At 55.0% G+C, this 15,620-nt stretch overlaps 2 protein-coding genes across 5 annotated transcripts in view; both read left to right on the top strand.

Annotated features, from left to right (window-relative positions):
- The first annotated feature begins 222 nt into the window (after positions 1–222).
- On the top strand, positions 223–3,676 carry ACTB (actin beta). Its single transcript, XM_027125696.1, has 6 exons — positions 223–344; positions 1,065–1,193; positions 1,342–1,581; positions 2,032–2,470; positions 2,559–2,740; positions 2,897–3,676. Exons 2-6 carry the CDS (start codon positions 1,071–1,073, stop codon positions 3,038–3,040), a joined length of 1,128 nt encoding a protein of 375 aa, XP_026981497.1. The 5' UTR covers positions 223–344; positions 1,065–1,070; the 3' UTR covers positions 3,041–3,676.
- Positions 3,677–9,914: 6,238 nt separating this feature from the next.
- FBXL18 (F-box and leucine rich repeat protein 18) overlaps positions 9,915–15,620 on the top strand; it is a 46,428-nt gene continuing 40,722 nt past the window's right edge. For all 4 annotated transcript variants that reach the window (XM_027125692.1, XM_027125691.1, XM_027125694.1 and 1 more), the window contains exon 1: positions 9,915–10,772. In XM_027125692.1, the coding sequence (XP_026981493.1) occupies positions 10,755–10,772 (18 nt within the window). In that variant the 5' untranslated portion in view covers positions 9,915–10,754. The remainder of the gene's footprint in view (positions 10,773–15,620) is intronic.

Raw genomic sequence — 15,620 nt, 5'->3', positions numbered from 1 at the left:
CCAGCACCCAAAGCCAAAACTCTCTCCCTCCTCCTCTTCCTCAATCTCGCTCTCGCTCTCTACCAGTCCATCTCTCTCTCTCTCTTTTTTTTTTTTTTGCAAAAGGAGGGGAGAGGGGGTAAAAAAATGCTGCACTTTGCGGCGAGGCCGGTGAGTGAGCGGCGCGGGGCCAATCAGCGCTGGCCGTTTCGAAAGTTGCCTTTTATGGCTCGAGCGGCCGCGGCGGCGCCCTATAAAACCCGGCGGCGCGACGCGCAGCCACAGTCGAGACCGCGTCCACTCCGTCAGCACAGGCCCCTCGCCCTCGCCGCTCCGCCTTCGCCGCCGGTCTACACCGCTACCAGGTAGGGCCCCGCGCCGGCCGGGCCGCTAATGCGCTGGGCCCGCGCCTCCTCCGGGCAGGAAGCGCGCGATCCCGGCCCCGTGGACAGCCTCCTGGCTGCGGGGAGTGGACTCATGCGCTCCTCGCTCGGGGCCGGAGCTGCGCTCGGGGCGCGCTCCCAGAATGTTTCCGTTGGGACCGCGGGTCTTTGTCCGAGCGAGCGGCTCGCTCCGCCGGCGGGACGGCGGGACGGCGGGGCGGCGGGGCAGCGGGGCGGCGAGGCGGGAGGGTGGGTGGGCGGGTGGGCGCGGCGGGGCAGCAGGGCCGGGTGGGGGCTGGGGACACCAGTGCGCGTGCGTGTGCGCGTTAGGCTCGGGAAGCGAGGGCGGGGCGGCCGGCCGGAAGGGGTGGGGTCGCCGCGGCGCGAGAGCGCCTGCGCGCACTTCCTTCTCGCGCCGCCGGCTCCAGCGGGTGTGGCTGCTGAGCGTTCGCCTGGTGGTGCTTTTTGGGCGGGGCGGGGCCGGCGCCCGGTGTAGGGGGGCGGAGGCCTGGCTTCCTGCCGCGAGCCGCGGGGCCGCCTCCAACCCGCGTTTGCCTTTTATGGTAATAACGCGGCCGGCCGGCTTTCTTTGTCCCCAATCTGGGCGCGCGCCGGCGCCCCCTGGCGGCTCGAAGGCGCGGTGCGCCGGAAGTGGGTAGGGCGGGGGCGGCCGCACGGCTCATGGTCCTGTTCTCTCCGCAGTTTGCCATGGATGACGATATTGCTGCGCTCGTGGTCGACAACGGCTCCGGCATGTGCAAGGCCGGCTTCGCGGGTGACGATGCTCCCCGGGCCGTCTTCCCCTCCATCGTGGGGCGCCCCCGGCACCAGGTAAGGCGCCCGCCTCGGGTCTGACTTGGTGGGTGGGGCTCCCCTCTCGGGAGCAGGCGGAGGGAGGGAGGGGGAGGCCTTCGGTTTTCTGGGTGAGGGTCGGTGGGGCAGTGCCTGAGCTGAAGGCGCCTTGCTCCTCCCTCCGCAGGGCGTGATGGTGGGCATGGGGCAGAAGGACTCCTATGTGGGCGACGAGGCGCAGAGCAAGAGAGGCATCCTGACCCTCAAGTACCCCATCGAGCACGGCATCGTCACCAACTGGGATGACATGGAGAAGATCTGGCACCACACCTTCTACAACGAGCTGCGTGTGGCCCCCGAGGAGCACCCCGTTCTGCTGACCGAGGCCCCCCTGAACCCCAAGGCCAACCGTGAGAAGATGACCCAGGTCAGTGGCCCGCCGGCCTCGCCTGGGCGCCACCCCCGCACCCCGTTTCTTGCCCTTCTTTGTCACGCCCTTTCTCACTTGTTCTTTCTTCTGCCATTTTCCTAGGACTTTCTTCTCTGACCTGAGTCTCCTTTGGAACTCTGCAGGTTCTATTTGCTATTTCCCAGATGGAATCTTTTTCTCGTGTTTGCTTTTCTGACTAGGTGTTGAAAGCATAAAGTGCTGTGGGTGTAGGTACTAACACTGGCTCGTGTGACAAAGCTGACGAGGCCGCTGTAAAGTGGCCTTGGAGTGTGTATTCAGTAGGTGCACAATAGGTCTGAAGTGAATCCCCGTCCTGGGAGCCCCAGCACACTTAGTCATGTTCCTTGCACTCTTTGCATGTCCCCAGTCTGGCCTCACTGCTCCCGGTGGCTTCCCAAGTGTGACATGGTCCATCTCTCCGTGCAGATCATGTTCGAGACCTTCAACACCCCAGCCATGTACGTGGCCATCCAGGCTGTGCTGTCCTTGTACGCCTCTGGACGCACCACTGGCATCGTGATGGACTCCGGTGATGGGGTCACCCACACGGTGCCTATCTACGAGGGGTACGCCCTCCCCCATGCCATCCTGCGTCTGGACCTGGCTGGCCGGGACCTGACGGACTACCTCATGAAGATCCTCACGGAGCGTGGCTACAGCTTCACCACCACGGCCGAGCGGGAAATTGTACGTGACATCAAGGAGAAGCTCTGCTACGTCGCCCTGGACTTCGAGCAGGAGATGGCCACCGCGGCCTCCAGCTCCTCCCTGGAGAAGAGCTATGAGCTGCCCGATGGTCAGGTCATCACCATTGGCAACGAGAGGTTCCGCTGCCCTGAGGCTCTCTTCCAGCCTTCCTTCCTGGGTGAGTCAGGAGGTCTCATGCCCGCCGCCCCACACGAGGGTCACTTTGGCCACACTGGAAGTTAAGTCTGGCTTCTCTTTCTTCTCAGGCATGGAATCTTGTGGCATCCACGAAACTACCTTCAATTCCATCATGAAGTGTGACGTCGACATCCGCAAGGACCTCTATGCCAACACGGTGCTGTCTGGCGGGACCACCATGTACCCAGGCATTGCTGACAGGATGCAGAAGGAGATCACCGCCCTGGCTCCCAGCACGATGAAGATCAAGGTGAGTGCCTGGCCTGAGCTGACCTGGGCACTTGGGGGGTGAGATGTGGCTTTGGTGCAGGTGAGCGTGGTGGTCGTCAAGGCAGCTGCCTTGCTGTAGGCCCCTGGTGTACCAGGGCTGGGACTGCCAGAGCCCTCACTGCCTTTCTCTCCCCAGATCATCGCTCCCCCTGAACGCAAGTACTCCGTGTGGATCGGCGGCTCCATCCTGGCCTCGCTGTCCACCTTCCAGCAGATGTGGATCAGCAAGCAGGAGTACGACGAGTCTGGCCCCTCCATCGTCCACCGCAAGTGCTTCTAGGCGGACTCTTAGTTGCGTCACACCCTTTTCTCGACAAAACCTAACTTGTGCAGAAAACGAGATGAGATTGGCATGGCTTTATTTGGTTTTTTGTTTTTTTTTTTGGTCTTTTTTTATTTTTTTTTTTGTTTTGTTTTTTTTGCGCTTGACTCAGGATTTAAAAACTGGAACGGTGAAGGTGACAGCAGTCGGTTGGATGGAGCATCCCCAGAGTTCTACAATGTGGCCGAGGACTTTGATTGTACATTGTTTTGTTTTTTTTTTTTAAATAGTCATTCCAAATATTGTGAGATGCATTGTTACAGGAGGTCCCTTGCCTTCCCAAAAGCCGCCCCACTTCTCCCTTAGGAGAAGGGCCAGTCCTCGCCCGAGTCCACATAGGGGAGGGTGATAGCATTGCTTTCGTGTAAATTATGTACTCCAAATTTTTTTTTTAATCTTTGCCTTAATACTTGTTCTTTTTGTTTGTTTTATTTTGAATGGTCAGCCATCGTGGCCCCCCTTTTTGTCCCCCATCTTGAGATGTATGAAGGCTTTTGGTCCCCCTGGGAGTGGGTTGAGGTGCGGAGGTAGCCAGGGCTTACCTGTACACTGACTTGAGACCAGTTTAATAAAGTGCACACCTTATACACGTGGCTTGTGGCTGGCGTTGTTGGATGTTGGGGAGAAGGCTGGGGTGCTGGGGGTGCTTTGAGGTGCCTCTCACTCTGAAGGGTCTGGGATTGGGTTATGTGGGAGGAGTTAGGAATTTTGGTCTCCAATCCTGTTTAAGTGAATTCCCCGCCTGGCCCTTGTTCCCCTCGGTTTCTCGCTGGGTTCTGAGGTCCAGATGCTGGGAGAGTGGGGAGCTAGGGAGGTGTGGTCCCTGTACCCACCTCGTAGAACTGGGTGGGGACCTTCGTCTCTGTGGGTGCTGCTTCCTCACTGTTCTCTTGGGATAGTGGGGTCTCCCAGGCCACAGGCTTTGTCCTCGCCTTCTCTTCAGTACCTGCGGAGAACCAGGGGCTCTGAGGTTATGGGCGGGGCCTCAAGTTTAACACCTGCCCACTCACCTGGAGTGACCCCCGTGGAGGGGACAGCGCCACCCATCTGGGGCCTGTGGGCAAGGGGATGCGGGGTCGGCAGAGATGACCTTAGTTGGAGGGTAGACGTCATCCTTTATTGGTGCCCAGTTTCAAGTGCAGATCTGGCCCAGGGGGAAGCAGCCTGGGGGCTGCGGTCAGTTTGGGACTCTTCTCCAAGCCTGGCTGGCCTCCACTCTTGCTAGAAGCTGTGGTTGACATGGAGGGAAAGTGGGTGAGGCCTCTCCCACACTGCCAGAGGGAGTGAGATAAGGAAACTGGCCCCCAAGTCGATCCAGATTTGAGGCCTTGGGGGACCCTCTCCCCTCCATGAACCTGGGGCTTCCCCAGGGCTCCGCTGGGGACGGTGGGAGCTGTGGCCCGTGAGGATGGGGCGACCCACTGCCTCCCATCTTAGGGACAGTGCAGACCCTCAGGCACCTTTTGCGCAGCACCTTGGGGGTGTGTGGGGGGAAGAGGGCTGTTCGACCTCCTGGTGGCTTCAAAAACCAAAGGGGAGCCCACGGTCCCCGGGCTAACCTGGGCAGATTTTCCTAGGTCAGCACATGAAACAGCATGGCAGGTGCAGAATGTGATATCTGGAAGGTGTTCTGTTCCCCAGGGCGTTGCCCTCTATCACCTGGCCCAGAGGAAGAGCACCGAGGATCCTTTGCCCTGACCCTGTGCAGTCTTAGAGGCCTGCGAACCTGGAAGGGAAGTCCCTCCTGGGTCAGTTCCAGCTCTTTTGGTCTAATTCAGGGATGGTGGTCAGCCCTGGGCTCTGGGAGCTGAGAGTACCTACTCTGTGCTGATGTCTTGGACACAGAGCCTGCCCTGGAGGAGCTGTCAGCCTGGAAACTCCCCTCTCTCCCTCCCTCCCTTTCTCTCTTCCCCGCTTCCTCCCTCACGCTATTTGTGCTAGGCATTGTGCCACGCTGTGGGATGCAGTGGAGAAGAAACCAGGTGTGTTTCCTGCCCTCACAAGGGGCCCAGCTTACTGGGCAAGACAGAATAAATAGGAATGTACAAGTACCAGTGGTGATAACGATAAAGAAAGAGTAGCGGCTGCGTGTGGTAAAGAACATAGGGTCGGTCTGGGAAAACGGAGACATTCATCACGTTGATGCGTGATGGTGTCACAGGTGTGGATAGACATCAAAGCTCATCAAAGAACCTCAGTGAAGCTGAAAAAAACCTAAGAAATACAGGTTAAAAAAAAAGGAAAAAAGCAATCATCATTTTTTTTTTTTTTTTTTAGCAATCATCATTTTGCCTTTTTCCAATAAATAAGGTAATAAAGGACCATAAACCTGGCTGATGGGGGGATGGGGGCATCCGCGGCTCTTGATCAGGAGGCTTTTTCAGACGGCTTCCTGTGGGAGGGGTGCGGGAGCTGGCCACACGACAGTCGCTTGGGCAGGTGGAAGTGTGGGTGTGCATGTCTCAGGCAGAGGCCCGGGGATGAATGGGAGGGTGGATGGGGCTATGCGTCTTTTCTATGTGGCCCTGGGAAGTCACGTTACTGTCCACATGCCCATCTGAGAAATGGGAATGTCAGTAACAGCTGGAGGGGTGCTGTGAGCAGGTGCTCCCTCAGTCTTTTCCTTTGAAAGGAGACACACACTTGACCCTTTAGGTGCTGCTCCCTTCCTCCCGGGGCCACAGCTGGGCTGATCATCTGGGCTAAGCCAGAGGGTGCTGCATTACCTGCTGCCTTCCTCTCAGCACCCATCTTACAGATTAGGAAACTGAGGCTCAGGGAGGACAGGTGCGCTGGCCCCAGGTTACCCATCTTGTAAGTGAGGAAGCTGGAATTTGACCCTAATACCTGTGAAGCCCAACAGGGCAACGGGCCAGGAGAGGCAAGGTTCAGCCCAACACAACCGTCCTCTTGTTTTACAGAACTTCGGCTTCTCCACTCTGACCCTGAGCCACCTCAGCCCTGGGCCAGGAGGCTCCTTGCTTTCTCAGGTGGCTGGCTCCCCCGTGAGGCCGCTCTGACCGCCTGAGGTTCACCTTCTTAAGCAGCTGAAACGTCTCTCGCTGGAAGGTCGCTCCTCTGTGAAGCACCTCCTGCCTGGAGGCAACTGCACCCTAACAGGTGCCCTGAGGGGAGGGGAGTCTTGGTAAGTGCGGGGGCTCAGAACCCTGCGTCGTTCCCTTCATCCTGACGTGTCTTCCTGGATCCCAGCAGTGAGGACACAGGGAGGATGCTCGGATGCTCGTGGTGGCACTGTTGCAGGCCGGTCATCTTCTTTGGGGGGACCTGGGGCTGTGAGGCAGCGCTGAGGGGCCAGTGGCAGGATTGGAACTCACCCTCTAGCCTGGAATCACCCAAGGGACTCGGGATCATTCAGGGCCACGGTTGGCGCCTTCATTCACACATTCACCTTATTCATCATTCAACTTACATTTCAAGCGGCCACGCAGTTCTAGAGGGAGGGGGTTCAGCAGTAGTATTGCGACATTGTCCCTGCCCTCATAGGGCTGCCAGTCTTTTTTTTTTTTTTTCCCCACTGCATCACATGGCTTGTGGGATTTTAGTTCTCCAACTAGGATCCAATCTGGGCCCTCGGCAGTAAAAACGCGGAGCCCTAACCACTGGACTGCCCGGGGCTTCCCAGGGCTTCCCGTCTTGCTGCACTGTCCCCTAGGGGGCCACGAGCCACACATGGCTGTTTATATTTATGTTAATTACAATTAAGAATTCAGTTCTTCAGTTGCACAAGTCACATTTCAAGTGCCCATTGGACAGCACAGGTAAGGAACATTCTCAACCTTGTAGAAAATTCTAGTGGATGGCACCGGACTGGTGGGAGGACAGATGTGGACCAAAAACTCATACTGATGGCTCTTAATTATCCACTGGGATAAATGCCTTCAAGAAATACTTGGAGGAATGGCGACAGAGAATAATGGAACAGTGACCTGGTCGGGAGGAGGGGAAGGTTTTCTGTGGACGGGATGTTGAGCAATGAGTCAGAGTTGGGCTGAGAGCCACCTGACAGAGGCAACAGCACAGGCAAAGGCGGAGGGAGCGCCTTCAGGAGTGAGCAGGTCAGATGTACATATTTCAAAGGTAATCAAATTTAATTTTTAGAGCAGTTTTAGGTTCACAGCAAAATTGAGAGGAAGGTACTGAGATTTCCCATACATCCCCGGCTTGCATAACCTCCTCCACCATCAACATCCCCACTAGAGCCTGAGAGCAGAGTAGAGTGGTACATGTGTTACCGCTGATGAAACCTACATTGACACGTGGTATCACCTGTAATTTACCTTGGAGCTCACCCTTGGTGTTTACATTATACGGGTTTGGACAGGGATCCACCATTACAGTATCATACAGAGCAGTTTCACTGCCCTGAAAATACTCTGTGCTCTGCCCATTCCTCCCTGGCCTGGTCTCCCTGAGTCCTGGCAACTGCTGACCTTTTTATTATCTCCATAATTTTTGCCTTTTCCAGAATGTCATGTAGTTGGGATCGTAAAGTATGTAGCTTTTTCAGATTGGCTTCTTTCACTCAGTAATATGCATTTAAGTTTCCTCCATGTCTTTTTTAAAAAATTAATTTATTTTTTATTATTTTAAAATTTTTATTTATTTATTTACTTATTTTTGGCTGCGTTGGGTCTGCGTTGCTGCTCGCAGGCTTTCTCTAGTTGCAGCGAGCGCGGGCTGCTCTTCGTTGCAGTACGCGTGCTTCTCATTGCGGTGGCTTCTCGCTGCAGAACATGGGCTCTAGGCACACGGGCCTCAGCAGTTGTGGCTCGTGGGCTGTAGAGCGCAGGCTCAGTAGTTGTGGCGCACAGGCTTAGTTGCTCCACAGCATGTGGGATCTTCCTGGACTGGGGCTTGAACCTGTGTCCCCTGCGTTGGCAGGGAGATTCTTACCACTGTGCCACCAGGGAAGTCCCTCCTCCATGTCTTTTCATGGCTTGATAGCCCATTTCTTTATAGTGTTGACTGCTATTCCACGGTTCAGATGGACTACAGTTCATTTATCCATTCACCTACACTTCTCGGTGGACGCTGTGAGGAAGTGTCACCGAAACCTGGAAAGGCTTGTGACAGAGTGAGAGCAGTGAGGCACTGGGGCTGACTCCCCAGCCCCACACTCAGTGATTTCCAACTCAAATGTTCCTCAGAATTGGGGATGCCCAAGAAATGTGAGACTCCTTCCTCATTAGAAAGAGTAAGAGTGGTAGAGGTTACAGCTTCCGTGTATTGAATAACTCCTCTCTGCTGGACAGTACCTGCATAATCTCATTTCATCAATAATCGATTTGACAAATGTTGATCAAGGGTCTGCTGCAGCCATGCCCTGTTCTAGTGGGGGAGGGAAAATAAACACATGTGCCACAATGAGAGACATACCTGATTATGGCTTATAGGGGAAGGAAAGGAATGGGTCAGGGAGTCAGGAGAACCTGGGCCTCTGTGAAACCCCCAGATGCCTGCCTGAGTCAGAGTTGGGCTTCATTGTTGAGGTTTTGATAGTAAACAAAAAACAGTGGAAACCCCATTAACACGTGTTTGCCTCAAGTGGCTCCTAACCTTTGACCTAACCATGAGCTGTGCCTGTTCCCATGGTGGTCTGCCCACAGTTGGAGCCACCAGAGTTCTCTGGATACAAACTGGCTCAACCTGGTGAGGTGGGAGGGAAATGAGGCCCAGGGAGAGTCTGATATGAAGCTTGATGTACTGGGTTGAATAGTGTCCCCCAAAGATTCAGGTTCACCTGGAATCTCAGAATGTGACCTTATTTGGAAACAAGATCTTTGCAGGTGTCATTAGTTAAGATGAGGTCATACTGGCCTAGGGTGGATCTTAAATTCATCATGACTGGTGTCTTTATAAGAAGAGGAGCGGGAATTCCCTGGCAGTCCAGTGGTTAGGACTCAGTGCTTTAACTGCTGTGGGCCCAGGGTTCAGTCCCTGGTTGGGGAAGTAAGATCCCATAAGCCCCAGCGGCGTGGCCAAAAAAAAAAAAAAAAAAAAAAGAGGAGAGGAGAGGATACACACACGTGCAAAAAGTGAAGATGGCCCCAGAGGCAGAACTTGGAGTATGTGGCCACAAGCCAAGGAATTCCAAGGATTGCTGGCAACCTCCACAACCTAAAAGAATCAAGGAAGAGGGCTTCCCTGGTGGCACAGTGGTTAAGAATCTGCCTGCCAACGCAGGGTACGCGGGTTCGAGCCCTGGTCCGGGAAGACCCTGCATGCTGAGGAGCAACTAAGCCTGTGCACCCCAACTACTGAGCCTGCGCTCTACAGCCCGCGAGCCACAACTACTGAGCCCTTGCACCACAACTACTGAAGCCCATGAGCCACAACTACTGAAGCCCACGTGCCTAGGGCCCCTGCTCTGCAACAAGAGAAGTCACCGCAATAAGCCTGTGCACCGCAACGAGAGTAGCCCCTGCTCACCGCAACTAGAGAAAGCCCGTGCACAGCGACAAAGACCCAACACAGCCAAAAATAAATAAATAAAATAAATAAATTTTAAAAATATATTAAAAAATCAAGGAAGGATTCTTCCCTTGAGTCTTTGGTGGGAGCATGGCCCAGTCAACATCTTCTTCTTCTTTTTTTTTTTTTTAATAAATTTAGTTAGTTTTAGCTGCGTTGGGTCTCCATTGCTGTGCAGGGGTTTTCTCTAGTTGCGGAGAGCTGGGGCTGCTTCTCATTGCGGTGGACGGGCTCTAGGCATGTGGGCTTCAGTAGTTGCAGCTCGCGGGCTCTAGAGCGCAGGCTCAGCACTCGTGGCGCACGGACTTAGTTGCTCCGCGGGCATGTGGGATCTTCCTGGACCAGGGCTCGAGCCCGTGTTCCCTGCGTTGGCAGGCGGATTCCCAATCACTGCGCCACCAGGGAAGCCTCAACTTCATTTCTGACTTCTAGTATTCACATCCAGTTCTTTCTTCCCCACAAATTTTTATTAGTAAATGATTTATAAACGCAAAAGGTTACAGGTGAGAGCATATCATCCATACATTAATTTACCCAGAAAATATTTATTCAGCGCCCATGTCAGGGAGCTTTCTAGGTACAGGGCGTTTACAGTTTATTGGGGAGGACAGGAAAAAAAAAAAAAGGTACAGTAGATCAGATAGTGCAAAGAGTTATGGAGAAAAATAACAGAGGATAAGGTTATTTGTTAGGTTAGGTGTGTGTTTGCGAGGATGGGGAGGGGGTGATGCTATTTTCTGCAAGGGGGTCAGGGACCGGCTCTCTGACAGGTGGTTTCTGAACATTGCAGGCACTGGGACCGGCAAATGCAAAGGCCTAGAGTCAGGAGAGTGCTGGGCCGGCAAGAGAGGGCCTGTGTGGCTGGAAAGGGGCGTGCAGAGAGCAGAGGAGCGGGACATGACTTCGGAGAGCAAGTGCGGCCCCCCGGCCAGGATGCCCGCGCTCTACCCAGCCCTACCGGGTCCTTGGCTGCGCGCCGCACCCAACATGGTGGCCGCGCGGGACTCGCCCGCGAGATAGCGGAAGTGCGTATCGGCGGGCGCCGGAAGTAGAGAGCGGCCCGCCCCTGCCCCGGGTCTCTGTGGAGCCTCTGACGCGCCGGCTTTGAGCATCCCTGGCCAGCCAGGCGGGAGGCGCCGGAGCTGTGGCTCCGGCGGCAGCGGCTCGTCCCGCCCTCGACATGGCCAGCATCGGAGAGGTACGGCAGGCGCCTGTCTCTACTCTCCTCCCTGCCCGGCGGCTTTGGTCCCGCTCGGTCCTCCCCACCCCGACTCCGGTTTCCCTGCGTCCTTTCCGTCTCGCTCCCTTTCCCGTTCCATCCTTCCCGTCCTGACCTCGGCTGGCTCTCAGCTTCCCATCCTGACCGCCGCCGCGGCCCTCACTCCGACCCTGGCGTCGGCCTGGCTTGGTCCTTCCTGCCCCGACCCTGGCCTTGGCCTCGCCCCGTCCTTCCCATCCCTGCTCTGGCCTTGCCACTTGCCCCTTGCCCCTTACCCCATCCCCCCTCCTTGACCCATCCCGGCCCCTAGGACCTTATCCTGTATCCGAGGGCATAAGCTCTCTCAACTTTCGGTTTTCCATGCGTTTGCCAGTCCCGCATTCCTGATCGGCAGACTTCACCCCCTCTCCCGTCTTCCCCAGAGTTTCCAGCCCCTCTAGGTCTCCCAGGCCCTCTTCCCATGCCCCTGTGCCTTGGCTCAGCCCTTGGAGCTCTGAGACGTTCCTCCTCCCTGCCCACTTCCCTTCCCATCCCATCCCATCCTGTGTCGCTGAACGTTCGGTTTCAGTCCAGCCCACTTTCCTCTGAGCCTGCTTGTTGTGTGACTTGGGGGGTGGTGGAAGAAAATCCATTTCACCTGGGAGACTTGTGACTCACCCAGAATTTCTTCCCCAGTGCTCCACAAATCTGGGTCCGACGGAGAAACCCACCGAGTTCCTGTAATGGGGTGCAGGGTATTTTCTCTGTAGACCAGGAAATGGGGGATCCGGACAGTGACTAGGGTCTTTCCTTTTGTTGATTCCCAGCTACCTGTTTGTGTACCTGTGTGCACCTGTATTTATACCTGTGGTCCGGGACTCAGACCGTCGAGCGTATTCCCTAAGCCTTGCGGGCTTGCTCGTGCTCCGGCTAGCAGGAGCGGGTTCGGCAGGAGTGCGTGGGAGGCGGCTGGGGTTGCCGACAGCTGTTCTTCATTGGAAGCGGATTTGGCTCGGAAGTGGCCCCTTGATTGAGGGGGAAGGTGTGGGGCCCACCTGTTCGCTGGTAGTAGGATTGAAGGGCCAGAGAGTACCAGCTCCCCCAGGAAGAATCCTGGGGGTATAGCCTGGCTGTGTTAGCAGATTCCCGTTAGTCGCGTGTGCTTGGGCGGGGGGGCTGTCTGGCACCTTGGTCTTACGGGGTCCTGGCGCAAAGGCCCCGCTGTTCCTTGAATCAGATGTCGGGACCCTGACCAGTGAGGCCTCTTGGCCAATCGTGAGGGTCTTTTGGCTTGAGAGGAGAGAGGGAGACTCTTGCTCTATCCTGGACATGATCAAGGTCCCTTTCTCTGGGACGGTCTAATTATTTAAAATTTTTTTAAATTTTTTATAAATTTATTTTTTAATTTTTGGTTGTGTTGGGTCTTTGTTGCTGCATGTAGCCTTTTCTCTAGTTGCGGTTACCGGGGGCTACTCTTCGTTGTGGTGCACGGGCTTCTCATTGTGGTGGCTTCTCTTGTTGCGGAGCACGGGCTCTAGGCGTGCAGTCTTCAGTAGTTGTGGCACACAGGCTCAGTGGGTGTCGCTCGCGGGCTCTAGAGTGCAGGCTCAGTAGTTGTGGCACACAGGCTTAGTGGGTGTGGCTCGAGGGCTCTAGAACGCAGGCTCAGTAGTTGTGGCGCACGGGCTTAGTGGCTCCACGGCATGTGGGATCTTCCCAGACCAGGGCTTGAACCCGTGTCCCTTGCATTGGCAGGTGGATTTTTAACCTCTGTGCCACCAGGGAAGTCCCTGGGACAGTCTAATTATTGATTGATTGATTGACTGAAATACAATTAACATACTGTAAAATTTACACTTTTATTTTATTTTATTTTTTTCAGTTTTTTAAAATTTTTGGCTGCACCGTGTGGTATGCAGGATCTTAGTTCCTTGACCAGGGATCGAACTCACGCCCCTGGCAATGAATGGAAGCACGAAGTCATAACCACTGGGCTCCCAGGGAGGTCCCAAAGTTTACTTTTAAAGTGTATAATGCAGTGGTTTTAAAATATATTCACGAGGTTGTGCCACCATCCCCTCTCTGATTTCAGAGTGGGGGGGTCTAATTTTGAGGGTCCTTGCTGGGCTTAAAATGCAGATGTCTAGGACTGCTCCCTGAGTTTCTGAGGAGTCGGGCTCTGCGTTTTTAATAGCTCTTCAAAAGATTCTGAAGCCGTGGTTTGTTGACACCCAGTTCAATGGCTCTTTCCCTTGGGCATTAGAAAGTGATCCCTGTTCAGGAGCCATTCCTGGCCTAGGGAGGAGACGGGCAAGCAACAAACCAGTACAGTTCACCTGATGAGGCTGGAGGCTGGAGGGGGGCGGGGAGGGTAAGCTGGGGCGGCAGTGGAGGAGAAGGTGAGTTAAATGTGTCTGGGGGATGCTGGAAGGGCTTCCTGGGGACGGAGCCTTTGAGCTGAAGTTCCGTGGCACGTTGGGTGGAGGGGGCAGCTTGTGCAAAGGCTTGGAGGCCTGAGTGCCGTGGGACAGGGGACATTCCAGAAAATGCCAACTGGAGAAGCAGAGGCTTAAGAAGAGGGGCAATGTGAGAAGCATCCCTCAGGTCACTCCTGTGATCAAAAAAACCAAAAACAAAAGTAAAATGTAGGGCTTCCCTGGTGGCGCGGTGGTTGAGGGTCTGCCTGCTGGTGCAGGGGACGCGGGTTCGTGCCCTGGTCCGGGAAGATCCCATGTGCCGCGGAGCGGCTGGGCCCGTGGGCCATGGCCGCTGGGCCTACGCGTCCGGAACCTGTGTTCTACAATGGGAGAGGCCACAACGGTGAGAGGCCCCCGTACCGCAAAAAAAAAAAAAAAAAAAGTAAAATGTAAAATTCCACACACTTGCAAAAGGATGTTGTAATGAACTTCCCTCTATGTACTCATTGCCCATTTTTTTTCTATTTCTTTTTTAAAAAAATCATTATTTATTTTATTTATTTATTTTTGGCTGCATCGTGTCTTTGTTGCTGTGCACCGGCTTTCTCTAGTTGTGGTGAGCGGGGGCTACTCACACCCCCCCGCTCGGAGGTGAAGAAGCTCGGAGGCCTCCTCCTTCCCTTCTGGTGGCGGCCCCCTATTTGCTGTTACCTCTGCAGAATTCGCTGCCTTTCCTGAGGGGAAGGTACACGGACTTAGAAATGAAGCCTCCATTCCAGGGAAAAGACTCAACTGTTGCAAACCCAGCACGACTGGGCCTCCCAGGCTTGGCGGTCGGGAGACCGGGGCCGGGGGTGGGGGAACCAATCTGACGTGCTGCCCGGGCGGCTGCTCCTCTCGTCCAGACCTGCTGCCCTGAACGCCTGTCCCAGGACAGGGGGTGCTGGCCTAAGGACAGCACTGGGGCACAGCATGTGGAGAAGGTGATCGCGTCGGGGGTGCTGAGACTGGACGGAGGAAGCTTCAGCTCACCTCCTGTTTTGTTTTGTTTTTTTTAATTCATGTAATTTCTAGGTGGTTTTGAGAGAAATTCAGTATTCCATACTGTAACTGGAAATGATATGATGCTGGAGTTTCTGGGAGTGTCTTGCCCTGTGTTCTCTTTGCTCTGCAGTGGTGTTCTTACTTTGATAAATCCGCGAATTGGGCATCAGAAGGGGTCAGCCTCAGGCTGCTCGGTGGAATTCAGGCCCAGCTCTTCCCACTTGTGCCCAGGAGCCCTGTATACCAAGCTTGCCTGATAAGGATTGCCCCTGGGCCCAGCCTCTCTCTCAGGAGATAGAGTCCCTAGGTCTAGGATGTGGCCTGGGAAGCTGATTTTTTAACAGGTGTCTGGGATGATCCCAGATGATTGCGTCTGGGAAATTTGTCAGGAAAGTCACGTATGGTTCAAAACACTAGACCCCAGGATACAGTGACCCGGGGCAGCTATGGAGCTGGGTCTGATGGCTGCTTTCTGCCCCTGTAAAGGTGGGAGGAGGGAGACAGGATTGAGGGCACTTCGGAAGGAAGGAGGGAAGGGAAGGCAAGTCTGGCTACTGCCTCTCAGGAAGAAGGGTGAGTGGGAGGGGCCGATGCTGTTGAAAGGGTGGGCAGTAATCGGGGAAACCTTTCCCGTCCTGGCAAGGGCTCGGCCAGATGCAGAGGCTGGAGGGGTGTCGCAGTCATAGTTCCCGGGAAACCCCTGGTGCCTGTGTGGGGTGTGCAGACAGGCCCTTCCTCCCTGGACTTAACGGTTGCCATGGCAGCAGCAGGGCTTTCCAAGCCTGGAGGCTTCCATCCATGCAAATATGTATGGAAAAAGAGGGAGGACAGAGGAGGCGGGGCTCGTAGACAGAATCACTGGAAAAGGCAGTAGAAATAGTTCTGGGTGCTCTCCCTCCTGGGAGTGTCAGAGAGGCACCCCGTCAGTGAGGACGTTTAAGGCAGGAGGGGCCCTTCAGGAGGTGTTGGGAAGATACAGGGATTCCTGCCCACCGTGGGCTTTTCTTAGAGCACCCCAGTTCCTTTGGCCTTGATTTGGGGATTCCACGGCACACTGACATAGGTCTCTCCCCTCTTTGTCTCGGTTGTACAGGCACTGATCAGTAAGATGGGAAGCCCACATTAGGGCAGAAAACCTTCTGTAGATATTTGCAAAAGCAGAATGAAACAGTAAGATGAGTGGACATCTTACTGGAAATACCAACATGGATTTCTTTCTTTTTTTTTTTTCTTTTATTTATTTTATTTTTGGCTGTGTTGGGTCTTCATTGCTGCACGCGGGCTTCCTCTAGTTACGGTGAGCGGGGGCTACTCTTTGTTGCGGTGCGCAGGCTTCTCGTTGTGGTGGCTTCTTTTGTTGCAGAGCACAGTCTCTACGTGCGGGGGC

The sequence above is a fragment of the Aethalodelphis obliquidens genome, unplaced genomic scaffold (genome assembly GCF_003676395.1).
Source record: "Aethalodelphis obliquidens isolate GAN/ISIS:26980383/991018 unplaced genomic scaffold, ASM367639v1 scaffold30, whole genome shotgun sequence".
Classification (NCBI taxonomy): domain Eukaryota; kingdom Metazoa; phylum Chordata; class Mammalia; order Artiodactyla; family Delphinidae; genus Aethalodelphis; species Aethalodelphis obliquidens.
This window is presented reverse-complemented; position numbering and strand designations above follow the sequence as displayed.

Excerpts from the sequence above, each read along its gene's own strand:
- ACTB (XM_027125696.1), top strand. The coding sequence starts at position 1,071 with ATGGATGACGATATTGCTGCGCTCGTGGTCGACAACGGCTCCGGCATG. Across the intron at positions 1,582-2,031 it reads ACCGTGAGAAGATGACCCAG|ATCATGTTCGAGACCTTCAA; the intron begins GTCAGTGGCCCG and ends CTCTCCGTGCAG. Across the intron at positions 2,741-2,896 it reads CCAGCACGATGAAGATCAAG|ATCATCGCTCCCCCTGAACG; the intron begins GTGAGTGCCTGG and ends TTCTCTCCCCAG.